Source organism: Cryptomeria japonica, chromosome 4 (assembly GCF_030272615.1).
Source record: "Cryptomeria japonica chromosome 4, Sugi_1.0, whole genome shotgun sequence".
Classification (NCBI taxonomy): domain Eukaryota; kingdom Viridiplantae; phylum Streptophyta; class Pinopsida; order Cupressales; family Cupressaceae; genus Cryptomeria; species Cryptomeria japonica.
Genome location: NC_081408.1, coordinates 150,225,028 through 150,243,510, shown reverse-complemented (window position 1 = coordinate 150,243,510; position 18,483 = coordinate 150,225,028). Strand labels below are relative to the sequence as shown.

The 18,483-nt window shown below is 33.5% G+C and overlaps 1 protein-coding gene and 1 long non-coding RNA gene across 2 annotated transcripts in view; one reads left to right on the top strand and one right to left on the bottom strand.

Moving 5' to 3' along the window:
- Positions 1-701: 701 nt before the first annotated feature.
- Positions 702-18,483, bottom strand: part of LOC131037790 (probable disease resistance protein At4g33300) — a 36,562-nt gene continuing 18,780 nt past the window's right edge. Inside the window, exons 2-5 of the mRNA XM_059219654.1 lie at positions 3,170-3,579; positions 2,328-2,683; positions 2,032-2,243; positions 702-1,570 (exon numbers count right to left, since the gene is read on the bottom strand). Coding sequence (XP_059075637.1) covers positions 702-1,570; positions 2,032-2,243; positions 2,328-2,683; positions 3,170-3,579 — 1,847 coding nt within the window. The remainder of the gene's footprint in view (positions 1,571-2,031; positions 2,244-2,327; positions 2,684-3,169; positions 3,580-18,483) is intronic.
- Positions 938-10,625, top strand: LOC131037791 (uncharacterized). The gene is made up of 4 exons (XR_009372262.1): positions 938-1,066; positions 1,183-1,260; positions 7,913-7,986; positions 10,203-10,625. It is a non-coding gene; the product is annotated as an uncharacterized LOC131037791 (long non-coding RNA).

Here is an 18,483-nt window from a genome sequence, read left to right as displayed (position 1 = left end):
TTCTCACAAAGGAATCATATATTTATTTTGACAAATAAATGTCTCATATTATTTTATTTAAATATTTATGTTACACATTAATTAAAAAAAGAATATAAAAACTCAATACATTGAAAATAAAACAAAACTAATTCTCATGAAAAAAAATGATAGCTAAACAGAATAAATTACTCACATAGAACCATTCCCTAAGTGTTAAGATTTTTTAAGATCTTTCGATACTACTATGCTACTTGCTATATGTAGTGATATGCTATTGCATATAATTGCCCCTTAAGTGATATGCTATTGCATTTAATTGCCCCTTAATCAAAAGTAATTGAAAAGTACCTAAACATAAATGATACCTACCTCATAATAATATGCTGCAACTTATTAAATTTTTTTTTTTTATTAAATAATATTTTTTTCCTAACCAATTAAAATTAAATTTGAATCACCATCAAAAGAATTAGAATTACCAAACATTGAAAAATCCATGTAATTTGTATGGATGTCAATACATATAAATAGGAAACAATGATTCTCCAATCCACTGCCAAAGGCAAATGGGACTGAAAATACACTCGATATCAAAAGTAACTGATCGTATTTTCGGTGGCTTCTTCTATATGCTATAGCCGACCTTATTGAAAGAATAAAATAGTTGATATCATATCTACTAGGCCTATTTTGTGGTGCACTTGCATACACCTAAAACTTTATTTGCTAGGTAAGAAATGCATTTGAAGTGTTAGAAATGTGCAGAGATCTGAATCATGAAGCCAATCCAAATTAAACTCTGCTTCCACAATCTCTACTTCAAGTCCCGGGATAGAAAATCTCTTCGCCCGCAACCACTGCTTTCCAATCTCCTCATCACAGACGACACGTTTCAACGAACCTAACCCACAAACGGTTCTAGGTAGCCTCCTCAAACGAGAACACTCCCTCATGTCAAATTCACTCAATTTCCCCAATTTTCCTATTTCCTCTGGAAGTTTTTTCAAACCCTCACATACTGATATGTCCAGATATTCCAGCCACAAGAGATTTCCAATTGAGGAAGGAAGTTCTTTAAGGCCTGGTAATGCCGATAGCCTTAACACTCTTAGACAGCTCATACTCCCAATATCAGAGGGTAGATTCTGAATAAGATGACAATTTGTAACGGACAGCATCTCAATGGATTGCATATGGCAGATTCCAGAAGGCAATACCTCCAGATCACTGCAGTGATCCAGATTAAAATCTTGCAGCTTGATATTGTTCAATGTCCAGGTACTTTCAAACCCTTCACATAAGCTTAAAGAGAGCTTCTCTATGTTTTGTATTGCTTTGTTCTGTATTTCAACCGATGGTGCAATCAACCTCTCCAAGCGAAGAACTTTTAACTGAGTGAGTGAAGATAAGGCATCTATTCCTTTCAATGTGGCCCTTTTTGAACCATAATTGAATACCATGAGAATTTTTAGTTTTTTCATGGATTTCAAAAATGGGGGAAGAAAGTATTCTCTTGAAGAAAATATTATCACCATAACCTCTGCCTCTGGAAAAATCATTTCATCCCACTGAGTTTCATTCATAGGACCTGCACGAAAGCATCACAAATGAAATCCAATTAGGGCATTTTAGGTTGGAATAGGAATACTAATTTTTAGGTTAGTTTTCTACCATATTGTAGTCGAAACAGGGAGAATGGAAAATGTACATCAACAGAAACGCCAAACAACTAGTTAGAGGATGACACCAGTTATGTTACATGATCTTATGTATGAGAAAGCTAGACAAATGTAACAATAAATCTAGAAATGCAGAATACTTTGCATTGTTTCTTGAGCCAACAGAGTACATAGATGACTATATATAACAAATGTTTTAGAACATAAAAGGAATGATGGTTCAATAGTTTATGTGGGTGGCCTAGAGAAATATATATCTAGGCTTCTTTGAAGGTTGAATGAAATGTAAATTAAGCTGCATGGAGTAATCATTATTTGCTTAACAATATTGTGACAATTTATATGTGAACAACCCTTTTCAATAACCCACCTGTGTGAATAGAGACAATTTGAGCATCAAATGTTTTATTAGTATGCAATTTCCATTTCTGTGGTAAACTACTCTCCTTCCTAGGCATAAATAACCTTTTACTATGGACTGCACTGTCTCTGAATCCCAAGTACAAGGCTAAGTCTCGTATCACATCATGCTGAAAAAAGTACAGCTCCGAGGCATTTCCATAAGAGATAGCTGCTTGATTCCTGCTCAGAACAACCAACAATTCAGTTCAATGCTTAAATAAATGATAACAAGAAGTGTACGTATACAAGATTAGAGAAGTTCACCTTGGATTGCTAATTAAATTCAAAAGGTTTCTGCCTGCAAGTTCCAACAGGATGACAAAGGCATCTTGCCACTCTAATTTTCTAACATTCACCCAAATATCCAATAGTGTATCAGCACAGATTTTCTTGTCCTCTGGAAATGATCCTAAGTCTAGGAAACATTCTCTCACTATATCATCCAACAAATCAATACTAGTCGCTAAGCATTCAAGTAAGCCTTCTCTGTGATAATCTGATATAGATTCTCCTTTGGAGAGCCTGCTCTTTGCCCTTTCCCAAGCCACTTGAGGTTCCCCATGCAAAGTGCTTCCAATCACCTTCAGAGCAAGTGGTAGGCCTCCACATTCTGCTTGCACCTGTAATTGATTTCGAGGAAATAAATTTGTCAGGCAGCCTTATAGGCCAGTAAGATTACATCAGAACATAATATTTGCGGATAACATAAAGCCAACCTCACAATGATCTGCAATTATATTCCAACATCTTTAACATGGTTAATGCAACCTTTTAGCTAATGTTTCGATCTTGGCTACATATTCCTTATATTTCGTAGGCCTAGGACAATGAAACGTGATGAGGTTTACATGCAATATGCAGATGTGGATGAATCTCTATTCTTTCATCATATGCCAATAGAGGCACATTCTCCAAGCCATGTGTTAGTTGTATAATTTTATATATAATTTTTCCTCCATTCAATATTCTTGCTTTCACTGTGTGTAAGGCTAATTTATGCTTTACCCATTGAAAGTTTATAAAATATGTAAAAAAGAATGATTAAACCTAGAAACTGCATTCATCCAATTATATAAAACCCAATGGTTTAGAAAAAAAAAAATTACCTCCTTTACTAGATTTGCATCTGCAGTTGCTGGAATTGTTGTCTGTCCAAAAGCCCAGAAGCAGAAAAGGGACAGAGCATCTCCTTGGCTCAACAATGGTAATTGATACAGTTTAGTACAGGGATTTTTGGGGATAATAGAAATCTCTCTTGTTGTTATGAGGGTCTTGTATCCTCTGCCTTCGAATAGTAATTTATCCAGACTTGATCTGGACCAAACATCATCCAGTATCACTAGAATTGGTTTCTCTTGTTTAAGAAGTTGTTGCTGCAGCTGTCTTTGCCCATCCTCAACATTCTGAAACTCAGGTTTCTTCTTTTCAAAAAGTTTCTCCCACATGGTCTCTAATATTCCTTTGAGGTTTGGGCTTTGTGAAACAGTGATGAAAAGCACCTTATTCCTAAAGTAATCTAATATCCAAATCAAACAAGTGCCTTTTAGATGGAGAATTCCAGAATGCAAAATAAACCAATAATTAACACTGAAGAAATAAATAATTTAAATACATATTAGATAGCCAGAGTACCAGTACATGTGAACTACACAATATTCCACTATGAATTCTCAACCCCACAAAAGTAATTTACTACTAAGTAGTGAAGGGACATGCACTATACAAAATCCCTGCCTTCTACCTTATCCAGGATACCTAACATAGTCAGAGTATATAAGATAATTACCAATACCATGGCTGTCACAACTTCAGGTTCAACTATAACTAAGAGAATGAGTAGCTTTACACATAAAACTTTTGTGTGTACCTAGAACTTTTCGACCATAGAAGATGATTCGCACTTTCCTTCTATGGCCAATTTATGTGTTCTCTTTCCTGAAGGCCACATATTAGATAAATTTCATGATAAGAAAAACTAGTAGTTTCTATGTATCTAAACAATGCAGATATGATGTAACTATCTATGTATTTAGTTTCCTTTCTTTCTACACAATGTAGATATGACGCAGTTATATTTGTGTTTTGATTGGAGATTTACATTGCTGTAAGTTTTGCAAGGAGCTGCTTGCTTATATATAGACAGACGATGCAGTCTATTTCTTGTTGTATATTTGAACTTGAATATGGCAGGAAAGCTGTTATGAGTCATGTTAGTATAACTGAAGGAGGAAGCTGGTTGATTTTGTTTGCCAATTTTGTAAGACTTGATGGATTTTATTTTTGGTAAATTTTCTTTTCTGCCATTAAATCAGGATATTACCTTTCCGTATTTTAGACACATCTTTTGACTGAGAAATACATTTGCAATATAACATTTTTATTGGAATGCAAGAAAGAAGAATTAGAAATGGTACGCAATAATGTGATGTTATGAAAACTCAAAAGGGTTAAAAACACCTAGAAATTTGGCAATATGAATGAAGGGGTTTTGTTTTTACAGTTTGACAGGGATTCTTTTTCTAAGGCAATGTTGATGATGTTGGGTGCTGAGATTGTTAGACATGGGTGTCTTTAATATGAATAAACTTTGTGTGATACAGTTTTTATTAGTTCTTGTTTATGGAACTATAGCGAAGGGCGCTCACTTCATTTTTGATTTTCTGTATATTATATCATTTATGCTGAACCTATAGCATTTTTGCTTTATTTTGTATCCAGTGTTAATCTAAAGTATAACTGTAACTAAAAGATCAACCTTGAGGTGCTTGATGACATTGAAGCACTACTTATAATGTTTCTTCAGACCTTATGGGTAAAAAGAAGCGTTAGAATCCCATCATTATGACTATGTGATCCTTCCAAAATTTCCAAAACTTTTTCAATAAAATATTCTTGTTCTTGTCCTCTTATCATGCATTTTGTCAAATAATTCACATGTGAAATCTTTAGGCAGGTTTTCGGGACATTTTGTCATCTAGTTTGTGACTTATAAGTTTATAACTAGTAGATGAAGATTTGTTAATTGATACATTTTATCAAACAATTCACGGTTTTTGGCTCTGTGCTCCACGTTTTGCATTCATCTCTGCTGCAACATTTCCAACTCCAGTATCTAACAAAAATCCTCCATTAATTATGTTTTGATGGATGTCCCTGGCCTGCTCCAAAGTGTCCATTTTAGCACAGATAGGGGTGACTGTTGGCAAAGGGTGTAGAAACTATTTTTTGGCTACTCAAAAGGGCATGAGAAAATCAACAAACGTCATAAATTCACTTCATACCTTCCAGTTGTATTTGTATGAAGTTTATTAAGTGTTTTCAACAATTCCATTTGTTATCTCCAGAAATCACTGCATTCTACGAACCATAATTCTTCGGGACATTTTGTCAGAGAATTTAGGTACCTTTCCTGGCTGGTTACAACACAAGCATCTAGCAATTTTTCTCTTTAAATTATGCTTTGATATAACACCTTTCCTTGTTTAAAGCTTCTAATTTCTCATAGGTTTTGGGGACGTGGGCGTAAGTTGAAAAAAATGACTTTACTATTGCCAATTGCATTTCCTTGGAGTTTTCCGTAGCCTTTTCAGCAAATCTATTTTGTATACATCATGCAATGAATGCAGTCCAGAAGACCACATTTCTCCGATACATTTTATAAAAGAGTCTATGGGCCATATCGATGCTTCAACATTTATTATTATGTTTTTCAGTTTTTGCTTACATTTTTGTTGTGGCACTGAAATAGTTTTTAATCACATCATTTTATTCTTTAGACTTTGACTATGTCCATAATATAGACCATCAAATTCCAGGCCTGATGGGATCTCTCCTACAACAACAAATTATTTGGTACCATACATGGTATTTTATCATTCTTTATTTAGCACTGCATGATCTTTTTGCATATTCATGGTCTATGCAACTGCTGTTTTTATGCAGGGATATTTCTTTTATTTTTGTTTTATGCATATTATTTTGTAATAGTCGATAAAACTGTAGCATGCATGGTAAGAGAATATTATATATTTCAGCAACTTCACTAAGAAAATTAGTACATAATTAATATAGCCTTTAGTGTTATTCTCATAATATGCCTTTCAGTGCTGAACTTTCCGATTCTTTCATACAATTTGTTTGGTAGGAGAGCCTGGACTCTCTGGGCAAGGGAGCTTTTCATCTCCAGGATGTCCAAGTTCAGGGTAAACTAGAGGCCTCTGGCACTTCCATAAATTGTTTAAATACATTATTCTCTCCTTTCTAGTCGTATACTGCTTCTATGTTTCACTTCTGTACAATATTTCTTTGTGAAGGGAAATGTGTAACAACCATCAATAGGGTTTCCACATCATAGAACCCCATTTGAGGAGCTCAGTACTGCAACTAATGAATTTGGAAAGGGCAACTTATTAGGAGTTGGTGGCGTTGGCTCTGTATATAAAGGAGTTTTGGATAATGGAATATTGATAGCTGTCGAGGCTCTCAATTTGGAAGATGAAGCAGGTCATAAAACATTTTTTCATTGAATGTCTAAACATTTTTTCATAGAATGTCAAGTGCTCGGTAAAACGAGACACAGAAATATAATAAAAGTAATAACCTCATGCTGTAATCTTGACTTCAAGACTCCATATTATGACTCCATATAGAATCTTTGAATGATTTTATTAGTCCAGTTCCACGACACCTATATTTAATGTTTGTACGGAGAATTTTAGGATTCTGACCAGTGATTAGTGCTGATAACATGCAGCAAGTTAATATTTATTAGGCAGGGGTCTCATGGGGGTTTAAGTTTCTATTTTTAAGGAATAGGAGGTCTTATGGAGAATTTTTTTCGCTAAAAGATTATTTGAAATCTTTGTCTGAAAATTAGAAGCTCTGACTTCTTAGCCCTGCATATTTGAGTAGACGAAAATGGGATAGAAATAGAAATTGCCCCACCAGCTTAGAAATATTGTTTCTCAGTTGTCACTCATCTGAATTTAATTCCCCCAAAAAAGGATGAATCCCACCAATTTTTTTGTTTATAAATACAAAATCTATTTATCTGATTTTTATCTGTTTATACACTTGACCGACGTTGCACACACAGTAAGGGAGATCAATAATAATCACAGGTACTGTGCATGTTTTAAGATTTATTTTATTTTCTTTTTAGTTTGAAAACTTTTCAATTATCATTCCGTATCAAATTTTGAATAAAACTTCATCTCTCTGTTTTGTTGTTCTTGAGTTTTACTGTTATGTGTTAAAATGATAATGTGTATGTTGACTCTCCGATTAGTAGAATAGATACACCCTTTCTTTTACAGCCTTTGAACTTGACTGCAATTTATTTGTGTGACGAGAATTACATTAAGGAATATTTTATCACTTGTTACCTCAAATTTAGGAGTTTAAATTTTATCACTGCGAAATTTATGGGACCACCAGCTTTAATATATTCCTAAAATATCTCGGTAGCTTTTGCTCTGTTTTTAAGGAAGGCCCCCTCCATGGGGTCCCAGCCTTATTAGGTCCTCCAAAAGGCTCAACCTAGTTGCAGGTTCAATGTGGTCTGTGTGTGGTTCTGGTTGGGCCCAAGTTTGCTTTGGGTACTGCCTAGTGCCTAGGCAGCCAAGCAATACCTGGGTAAACTCGAGACGCACCTAATGACCCAAAAAACTATTTTTTCAACCCTAAAAAACTATTTTTTATTCTTTCACATCTCCCAATGATGGATTTTGCCCTAAACTTCCTCTTTTTAGAGTTTGCAAGTCATTTCACAAACATAAAGCAACAAGAAAACTATTTTTCCCTCCAAGCTACCATTGTTGGGTTTTGACAGTGGTTTCATTTTTTTGAAGGTGAAGCCTACATAAGAGGAAAACACACACCAAAAGGTTAGGAATCATTGGACAAGGAAGATTTACCCATCAAGGTGAGTAAATGTTTTATTTTTTTCAACCTTTTTCAAGTTGTTTAGAAGTTTTAAATATTTTCTTGAGGTTTTTATGCATAATAAGGAGTTATAATGTTATTTTTTAATTCAAAAATCAATAATTTTTTCATTTTAGGTTTATACAATATGGCCTGAAGTTCTAGTTTTGTCTCTCAAGGTCAAAATAAAGAGTCATTTTCAAATTGATACAACATTGTCTCTATGGTGATATACAACAATGATTAAACCAAGTTCTAGTGATGGGAGTTTTCTTTGGTGGTGTAACCATTGTAAGATAGAGTTTACAAGCTTAATTTTTTGAGTGAAAGATAACTTATGCACCATCCCTTTATAAGGAACAAAATCTTGTAAGGGGCAAAATAGTAAAGGGTTGTCACATGACCTAATATTGTCTTATAATATTAAATAATAAGAGGATGCCAAAATGAAAAGTAAAAAATCAAGTGGTCTTGTACATTCTCTTGCCAAGAAAAGCTTGGAAAAACCTCCTTGTGTTTTCACGCAACTAATTGCGCAATATCATTTCATGCCATTGCCACCATCTTTTGAAGAAGAAAATGTTTTGGTTTCATCAAAAAGAGGTTTGTTGGACATGGCCTTCAAAAATGAAATTAAAGAGGTTGTGAATTGGAGCATTGCTCGTTGCATTTTTTGCAATGGGCTTCCTTTCAACATTGTTAGATCACCTTATTGGCATGATATGGTGAATACCCTTTGCAATACACCTCTTGATTATGTTAGTCTTGGGTATGAAAAGGTTTGAACTACCTTATTGACTATGCAGAAAGTTTTAGTAGAGACATCATTATGAGTGATAAAGGATACATGACCCAAAATATGTCCATTAGATCATTTTTTATGGATAGAAAGATTACAAAAATAGACAATTGATTAATGTTATAGCAATGTCCCTTAAAGGGGCAATATTTTTTAAGGCAGTGGAATTTGATGGAAAGTGAAAGATGCAAGTTTCATTGCCAATACCCTCATGGAATTTATTGACATGGTGGGGCCTGATAATTTTGTCAAGTCATAATGGACAATGCTAAATTTTTTTGAGCAACTAGGTCTATAGTGGAGGTTACATACAATCACATTTTTTGACACCATGTGCAATTCACTCACTCAATTTAATATTGAAAAAGGTTAACACAAAAAGAAATGGGTTAAAAAAGTCTACATAAAGGATAAAGAGATTTAAATGTTTGATACTAATCATCATATGTCACAAGCCATATCCAGGACCTTCTCCAAGTTGGAGTTGTTGAAGGTAATTTAAATTTTTAATATATATATTTTTTTTAATGTTGATATGTGACATGCCATGCATTTGTTATACCATGTTAGGTTGATGAGACCTGATTTGTATCTCACACAACCATATTAAGATGACCTGTAAAAGTACAAGAGGCCTTGAGTTCTATGGTCATCAATAGCATGTGGAGTGTATGGAGGTAGTCAAACATGAAAAAGTCCCAAAAAGTAAAAGCATTGATTTGAGATGATGAGTGGTGGGTTCATCTAGAACATACTTTTAATTGCATTAAGCCTATCATGAGCACAACAAGGTATGTTAATACTAATTGCCGATGTTTGAGTAAAATTTATGATGGCATGGACTCTAGGTGGAGAAAACATGAGCAATAATAGAGAAAAAAGATCATGATTAACATAAACATTTTTCAAAATTGTACAAAAAAATATTGTTGATCATTGCAACAAGATGACCATCCCCTAACATCTCTTAAAATTTGTCTTGTTGCCAACATACTATAGGAAAGTAGTAGTTTCATTGTCAAGAAGGGTGACACCGTATATATATGGGGAGGTGTCTATTAGCTGCATTTAGAAAGATATATATAGATGAGGAAATCAAAAGCATTGTCCTGAGCGATTTTGGCCAATTAATAGCTTTCAAAATAATATAATTTTCTTCTCTTCATGACAATTATAAGATAAATGCTTATGAATGGTAATATCTACATTGTTGAGGCTCCATTTTCTTATAGCCTATTGCAATCAAAATTCTCTCCAAGTATGTGCTTTTTATCTTTTATTTATATCATTTTCTTTCAATGCTATCGTGTTATATATTATATTTAAATATTTTTATTTGATAATTTATGTCCTAACTTTTAAGTTTTGATTCTTGAATTATAAAATTAAACACTAAATTTTGCATGCAAACTAAATAGGTTGCGAATTCTTCTTTAGCTACGTGAAATTGGAGTACATACTTCACCCACTCAATCAAGTGCAATTGTTTGGGTCCAAAAGAATAATATGATTTGGTCTACATAAGAAACTTAGTCTCTTTTCATATTAGAAACTCGAATACAATGATTGTGTGACAAAGAATTGGGATATAGCCCTGATGTGTGCTTACTTAGATGTTATAGTTGCACAAATTGCCCAACTCTCTATAGATGAGACAACTTTTGCACTTGACATAGTGGGAGTGACAATAAAATTGATTTTGTTTCAAATGATGTTGAACCAAATGTTCAGATTGAATCTTCTGATGAAGAAGAATACAAATATGAAATATTGATTGTAATTTGATCTTTCATTGTTCAGTGACATTTTGAGACTTTAGTATATTATAATTTTTGTAATTATGAGTATGATACTATAAGGTATTTCATATATTGTCAATTATGTATTTAAAATATTATGAGTATCACTATTCTTATAATTTAGGATTTTTAACACACATACATATTTCCATACCTGTACCCAAGGAGTAAAAAATGTCATATTATTGTATTGGGTTTTGATTCCTATACATGAATCAACAGCTTAGATTAATATTGTTACTTGAACTCGCATTATTTTTGTAAGATTAAAGGCCACCTAGTTGTCATATACAAGGGACTTTGGAATTTGCATCTTGTATTTTCTTATGCAACTAAATGAATGTTAGATAATTGTATCTGGCTATAATAGGAATGTAGAAGTGACAAAACTTACAAGTGCAACATTCGACAAGATAAGCTTGGATATCACACAAATCAACAACCTTACCATCATCCATGAAACTATGGTGACAACCTTCAAGGTTTACTGAACTCAAACTTGGAGGTCTCTATTACAACTATCATGATACACTCTACCTATCAAATGGTGATGGAAGGGAAAGTGCATTGATTTGTGTAAATATTTGTGCTCGGAATCGTTGGAGAAGGAAACTCGTGTACCAAAAACATTCACTACCAATTTCACTACAGTACCATCCTCATCTCTTTAGTTTTCTATTTCATGAATGGACTATCAACTTATGCAGAGAAGGTGTTTGACCCTAATAGACTTGTTGTGGTACAAGCACAAGACCATGCTTGAGATTTCAAAGATTCCTCATCCTTTACAACCATATACTTACGGTTAATAATTTTTTTTGAGGAGAACATGCTGAGTATAGAAATAATCTCTTATGATATGGTCCAATAATATATACATAACATAGATTTTTTGGTAGAAAAAGAATTTGTCATGGTGGAGGCTATAGAAATCCATACCTCATGGATTCCTAAAGTACCTTATGAAATTCTAGATAGTGAAATTGAATACTTTGTAGAAAATTTACTAAGCCTTCTGAAGGACCCTCAAGCAAAATGATACCCCACAACTCAAGAATTCATGGAGTTAGTGAGAATGGAAAAAAATGTTAAGCATGTGTAGAAAATGAAAGAGGTGTGCCATGAAAAATGGGTATTTGGTACAATAGAACCAAATGAATAATTGGAGATTACTCATAGGAGATCTAGAAGACATCTAAAACCTACACAAGATGAAATGAGTAGGCCAAGGAAGAGGAAACCCACCACTACTCCTTCACAAAGGGACTTGGTTAAAGGAGAATACTTAGAGGCACTACTACATATAAGTTTGAAGAAGAAACAAAAAGAAAAGAAGGGAAAATCACACAAACTAGTCTCCCGATAAGTAATTGATCCCAAAGAGGAAACAAAAATTGGTTTAGACGATACCTTAGACCTAGTACCATGGTGACCTTGATTGATGAAGGTAAAGTATATAGTGGGTTATTTGACAAGTAGGTGATGTTGGATATTATCATGGTCTACCCGAAGCTAACCTCAACTAATAAGGTACTAACATAAAATATAATAATCGGACATTTGGTGACCAACAAAACACTAGAAGGTTTGATGCATACGTTTTTGAATCCTTGACCTAAGTATTAAAAGCACAATGAAAAAGAGCAATACAAGAGGAGAAACTTAAAATACAAGCCATTGATTAATTGACTCCATCAATTACCCCTCTATAAAAGAAAAGACTTTTTGAGATACAAACCAAGGAACTCAAGACCAAACAAAGGTTAGATAGATTGATGCTAGAAAAATTAGAGGTCATAAACATAGTCAAGACATATATAAGGGAAGCCATTGCAAAGGATTATAAAAAATATGTGAGGAAGAAGAAAAATATAAAGCTACATCTTTTGAAGAATTTTCTCATACTCCAAGGTCCTTAGACACACCATCATGTTATACACAATCTTCGATGTAGAATATCAAGGACTTTTTTGAAAGGGAAAGATGAAACTAGAAATCCATTTAAGAACTCTAGTATGCACCTTTGATATCTTATATTTTTCTTTTAATCTAATTCACAACTTGATACAATCATATACTACTAAGCTATTAAAGCACAAACATGCAGAGTTAATTTCCCATCTGTTAACCCTAAGAGAAAAGATAATGTAGTTAGAAGATCTAAACAAATTTTGACATCATAATGACATGTAAATCAACAAGTTTCAAGAACATGAAAGAAGAAGAATAGAAGAAAGATAGATAAAAAGGAAGAAACACTAATATATGTGGGGAAAACCCAAGACTCAAATCATCAAACCAATGTATTAATTTACAAAAAATTATTACAATAATCTTTCAAGATCATAGCGCTTACTTGGAGTTTACATCTTTCTCTTCTGGAAGAAAAATGACAACATAACTGTGCAAAGAACAATTTCCTCACTCCCCTTCTAACCCACATCAAAGACATATAATACAAGTCTAAAGTAGCTTCTAGATCAAGCAAAAAGAGAGGGTCATCCAAATGCATGTGGCTCATTTTTAAACCACCTATAAGCATACAATGTACACTTGTACATCATTATCTAACCCCTCTCTCATACCTCCAAACATGGGGACTTTTTTTTTTGCTACTAAGAGGTATGACAAAATCTCTTACACACCTTACAACTACCATATATGAAAATGCTTACAACTATAAAAGAGTCCATCATAAATGACTATAATTAAATAATTCTCTTACAACTCATCATAACCCAAGATGGCTTCTAACGCTTTTCCAACCTATCATAAGAATATGTTAATAACTTTTAATAAGAATTTTTCATACAGTAACGACTTACACAAGTTTCTAAGATGTTTACACATGACAAAATATCTCTACCAAAGTAGACAAATGTGCCCATATAAGGACAAAATACATTCTTTCCATCTTCCATGTCACCTCCCAACATGAAGACAATTCACCATTCCATGTTACACTAGATGAAAAAATATGATGAGCAAGAAATTACGATTTAGGCAACGAATACATACAATGCTAGGAATGGCTAACGTTGAGATACCTTGATTCCCAACATTACCTCACTTGTCAAACACCTTCACATAACCAATTTGAACAAGATTTATCTACAAAGGGAAACACAAAGAGACACAATCATAACCATCCATGAAACCACATGAATCTCCAACATGCTCTCGTGTGTTAGGGTTTCAAGCAGATCCGAAGCAAATATGAACTAACAATTATATGCAGATTTAAATACAAAAGATAAAGAAATAAAACAGGACACAGATAACATAGAGATTTAACGTGGTTCACCTAGAATGGGTTACGTCCACCATACACAGCCGTCCAATCTTTCTTATTATCTAGCAAAAAAAGTACATCAACCTTACAATGCCTTAAGCATCCCAGCCACTTATAACATGCATTTTTAGGGCAACAAACAAAGTCGGCCTTTTTAGGGTTTTATTACAATGTCGGTTTTCATCAACAAAAACGGCAAAAAAAAAAAATGTTCTCGGGGGCTGCCGCCCCCGAACCCCCGCTTTCTCGGGGGCTGCCGCCCTCGAACCCCTGCCCAGGCCCCGGCCCGGCCCCGGACCCCGGCGAGGATACGTGCTAAGTGTACAGTACTTTGCTGATCAGTCGCCACATTTCAACATCGTGCTCCAACAATATATCTACAATAACATCTATATATCCACCATATCTAGAAAAAAATCCTCTTGTTGTCCAACATAGCATCTATGGAAGAAAATGAACAATAGAAGGTGAAAAAGTACTAATTGGAAGAACACAAACATGAAATAGAAGTGATAACAAAGGCTATAAACTGTTGTCACAATTGTAGTGTGCTCACAAGTTTTAAAAAAGCATCAATATATCCAATTTCAAATTCACTACTAAGACACAACTATGAAGTTCAAAATATTCCCTCCAGAACAAGATTGAACATGAATGCTAAAAAATAGTTAGAACAACAACCACAATTGATTAGTAACTCCAACTAAAAAACCTAGATGACTGGAAATAGTAACAACATCAAGTACTAATCCATCTAATCATCCATACCTCAAAGGTATTTGAAACATCAATAGAACTCAAGACAATAACATATCAACCCATAAATTACAATCATGAGCTCTCTTAATCAAACTTGTCAATGGAATACACACATATTGAAGAACTACCACTATATGGGTAATATCAAAACTAAAAACAAATGATTGCACACTAAGTATACCAATCAAAACTTATACAAAAGATCTAGCAAAACAATTAAACCATTTAGTAAAAAAGAAAAATCACAATGATCCACATACACAACACAAACTATTGCATAGTCTTTGATAACTTGTCACCATAAGTCTCCTAAGTCCGTCAAACTGAAAAAATCTGATCACTTGGAACTCCAAATATTAGCCATTGAACAAAGATAAACATGGAAATAATATTACAATCACAACCGTTTGCCAACACCTCAAAGTGATAATCCATGTCAAGTAAGATCTTGTCCACAACTCCAACAAGAAGACTCAACAACACCCAAACATTTTATTTTATTAGATTAAACAAAACATATATAAGATATTACCATCACATATGTAATTTTCTTTAAAACGTGGAAGATCAACCTCAAAGTAACCATTCCCATATTCAAAATACAACCCAATAAATCATCTCCTAACATACTCATAATGATATCATAATATCAATCATATGCATAAGGAGATAAGCATGTTATCCATCCATCAATATGAATCCTCAAAAACTAACCATTTATCCATAGGTCAAGATGCATTTCTATGAAAGATAAGAATAAATCATAAAGAACCTAAAAGAAATACTAGGAAATGCCTCTCAAGTAGTAAACCACCATGAAATCAAAGACTAGGGAATGAGAATTCTCATCCAACATATCCAAGTTGTCATGACTCATACATGGACACTCTCATTATAGGTCCATGTTGAACACACGCCCAACCAAGTTGTAGGCTCCTTAAACTTCTTGATGAAATATCATCAAAAGTATCCATCTGAACTTGTCTCTAATCACAAGAGAACTCCATCCTCACCTAAGTCTCCATATATCCATGAGAACTTAAAGCCGATCAATACATGCCAAACTCCAAATGCAACATATCATTATCATGGAGTAATCCAGAAAATTATCATGCACTCAATTCAAAGAGAACTAACAAGATCAATGTCAAAGCTCCAATCTCAAGAGTTAGGAACATAAACATAACACCATGATATAAAATCTCATAAAAAGATCATATAGTCGAATAAGCATATAATGCTCTTGAAAACACCTATATCATGCCAATATGCCAACTAGTATCAAGAGTACATCTTGACATTGTTGGTTTACAAATTTTCCTCCCAAAAATAATTCAAAGATGATCATAAATAACCAATACAAGAGAGACAAATAAGAACTAACACTTGGATAAATTTCTATTGAATTAGCAATTTTCCTCCAGTAAATCTATAGGTTCAACTCCCTCTTATGATGTATGTACTCAAATTTATCCTTTGTAAAATATCTATCAAAGAAAAGGTCCAGAGGTGAGCCAAAAAAATGTCTTTTTTCTTTGCTTCCTATATTACATAAATAGTCCACAATTTGTAATTGCCTTTTTTAAAATAACGATCTTTGAAAGCGACCACTTTAAGAAGTAATTTGAATAGATAGTCAAAAAAAAAAAAAAAAAGTGACTATAAGAGCTTGATTTTATCACTTTAATGTAGTCATGCGTCTAGAGGGCGGGATTTATGAATTACGGGAGGTGCAAGGTTCCTTTTTGCTAATATTTTTAACTAGAGCTAGGCATCATGAATTTCATCCTTTTCTTTTTCTTCCAACACAAAGATAACCCTTACACATTCTCCATAGCTCCTTTTACATGCCCAAGCCAAGGTAGTCAATCTGGAAAGGATATCCTCTTGTGGGTCTTCAACCAATATTGGGTCGAGTTGGAGTATGGGAGTGATACCTTCCCTTGGGATAACCAACTTGTACCGTGTTGACTTGGAAATGCATTGGGTTAATTTTCCTCAGGTGTGAGATTCTTTGTTGTAACAATTTCTCTCTGTAAAAATTGGTTGTGAAATTTGGTTCACCTCTCCTTTCACTCTAAAATGAACTTATCCTGATGTATTCAACATGATTGACCTTTTTTCTCCATGTAACTTCTTTCAATTGAGAAATGATATCTTCTTTCTCTCTTTGAATCCAATTTAAATCATGTTGGGCTATTGGAAGTTGATCCTTATGAGGAAGCACCATACTATTTCTAGGTGGGTGAATAATCCCTATCGAATGTTAGCCCAATGAATTCTAAAACATAAATAATTGAAATTCTAGAGTTTCTACTTCCCAAATAAACATGTTTGCTTGCCAATTTGCCATTTTTCTAACTAATCGCTAAAGAAATGATGAATTTCAAATTTTTCCACCTTTCACATGTGTACAAGGCCATCAACTCACTAAATTTCAACAGGAAAAAATAATATGTTTGTTCTTCAAAAATCATGTCAGTAGCTTTACATGCTTTAGCCACCTGATCTGTCATTAAGGAGATGCACCCACCATATCTTTGGGCAAAATATGTCTCATAAAATGAGAAATTTCATGTAGTTGGGTGGCTACAAAAGAAATATCAACTGAGGTTATGCTGACGTAAGTGAGTAGACACTTCTAATGTGGTTGAGTAATCAACAAATATTGGAATCGCCTTATGCTGACCCATAAAATGAAGAAAACTTTTCAGGTTGGTCCCTCAGTTAGGGCTTTTTAGAATTTTAGAACTAGTTATGGGGTTCAGGAATAGTTTGACTATCTAAATTTAAAGGCTTTGATGCTATTTATGACTAACAAAACCATTTCCAAAAGAAAGTTTGAAAAATCAACGACTTTCAACACCTTAAGACAATGAAAATTAAACTTTGAACTCGGTGACATTGCTAGCAAATTGTGGAAATCGGTAATGGGGTTAAGTCGGGAGTCAATTTCAACAAAGATGATTGAAATACATAATACCAAACATCCTATAAGTAAGGATCACCTATCAAAACTGACAAGTCATAAACTAACATCTCAACCAAAGACTCCATGAGTCCTCCATGTCTTTAAGATGTCAACATCTCCAATGTCATGAAGATAACCTTCTTGTACCAGTGAACCTGCAAAGTTTTCTATTGGTTCCTTAAAATAAACATAGTATTGTCGTCTCTTACATTTCTATATGAACTTGTGAATTAGAAAAGTTTGAAGAAAATTTTTAATCACTAGGGTTTTTGGTACAAATATTTTGTAAAATATGAGTTTTTGTAGCAAGCTAGTAATCTTGGTAACTTTTTCATCTCCTCCTTAATGTCTAAAAGACTCAAGAATGCCATATTTGGCTTTCATTTCACTGAAATCAGAGTACAAAAATTCAAAGAAAGATTGAAAGTGTTTTCATTTTTGCATCTAATGTCTATCTTTTGTAAGTTAAATTGAAAAATGATTTATGGTTTTTCTTCTTGGGCTCAAAAAACCATCTCGGTATCTGTTAGATTTTGTAGATATCGATCAAATTTTGCAAAAATTGTGCAAAAAGTGTCTTGTGGCCATTTTTCGACTAGCTATTTAATTTAGAATTTAATTTATTTTTTTATCTTCTACTTATTGAATTAAATTTTTTTTATGGCTTTGGTACATAGCTCAATTTTTTTTTTGTTATCATCTACATAAATTGAATAGATTTCTAGAAATCAAGTCAGAAGTAAACTTTTGGTTGCTAGAAAATACCATTCCTTGAGGACAAAATCAATTTAAAAAAAGATTAAAAAATCATATCTTTTGCCTCAGGTTTAACAAACAAGATGTTGGTAAAAAGATAAAGATAAGCACTTTCCATCCAT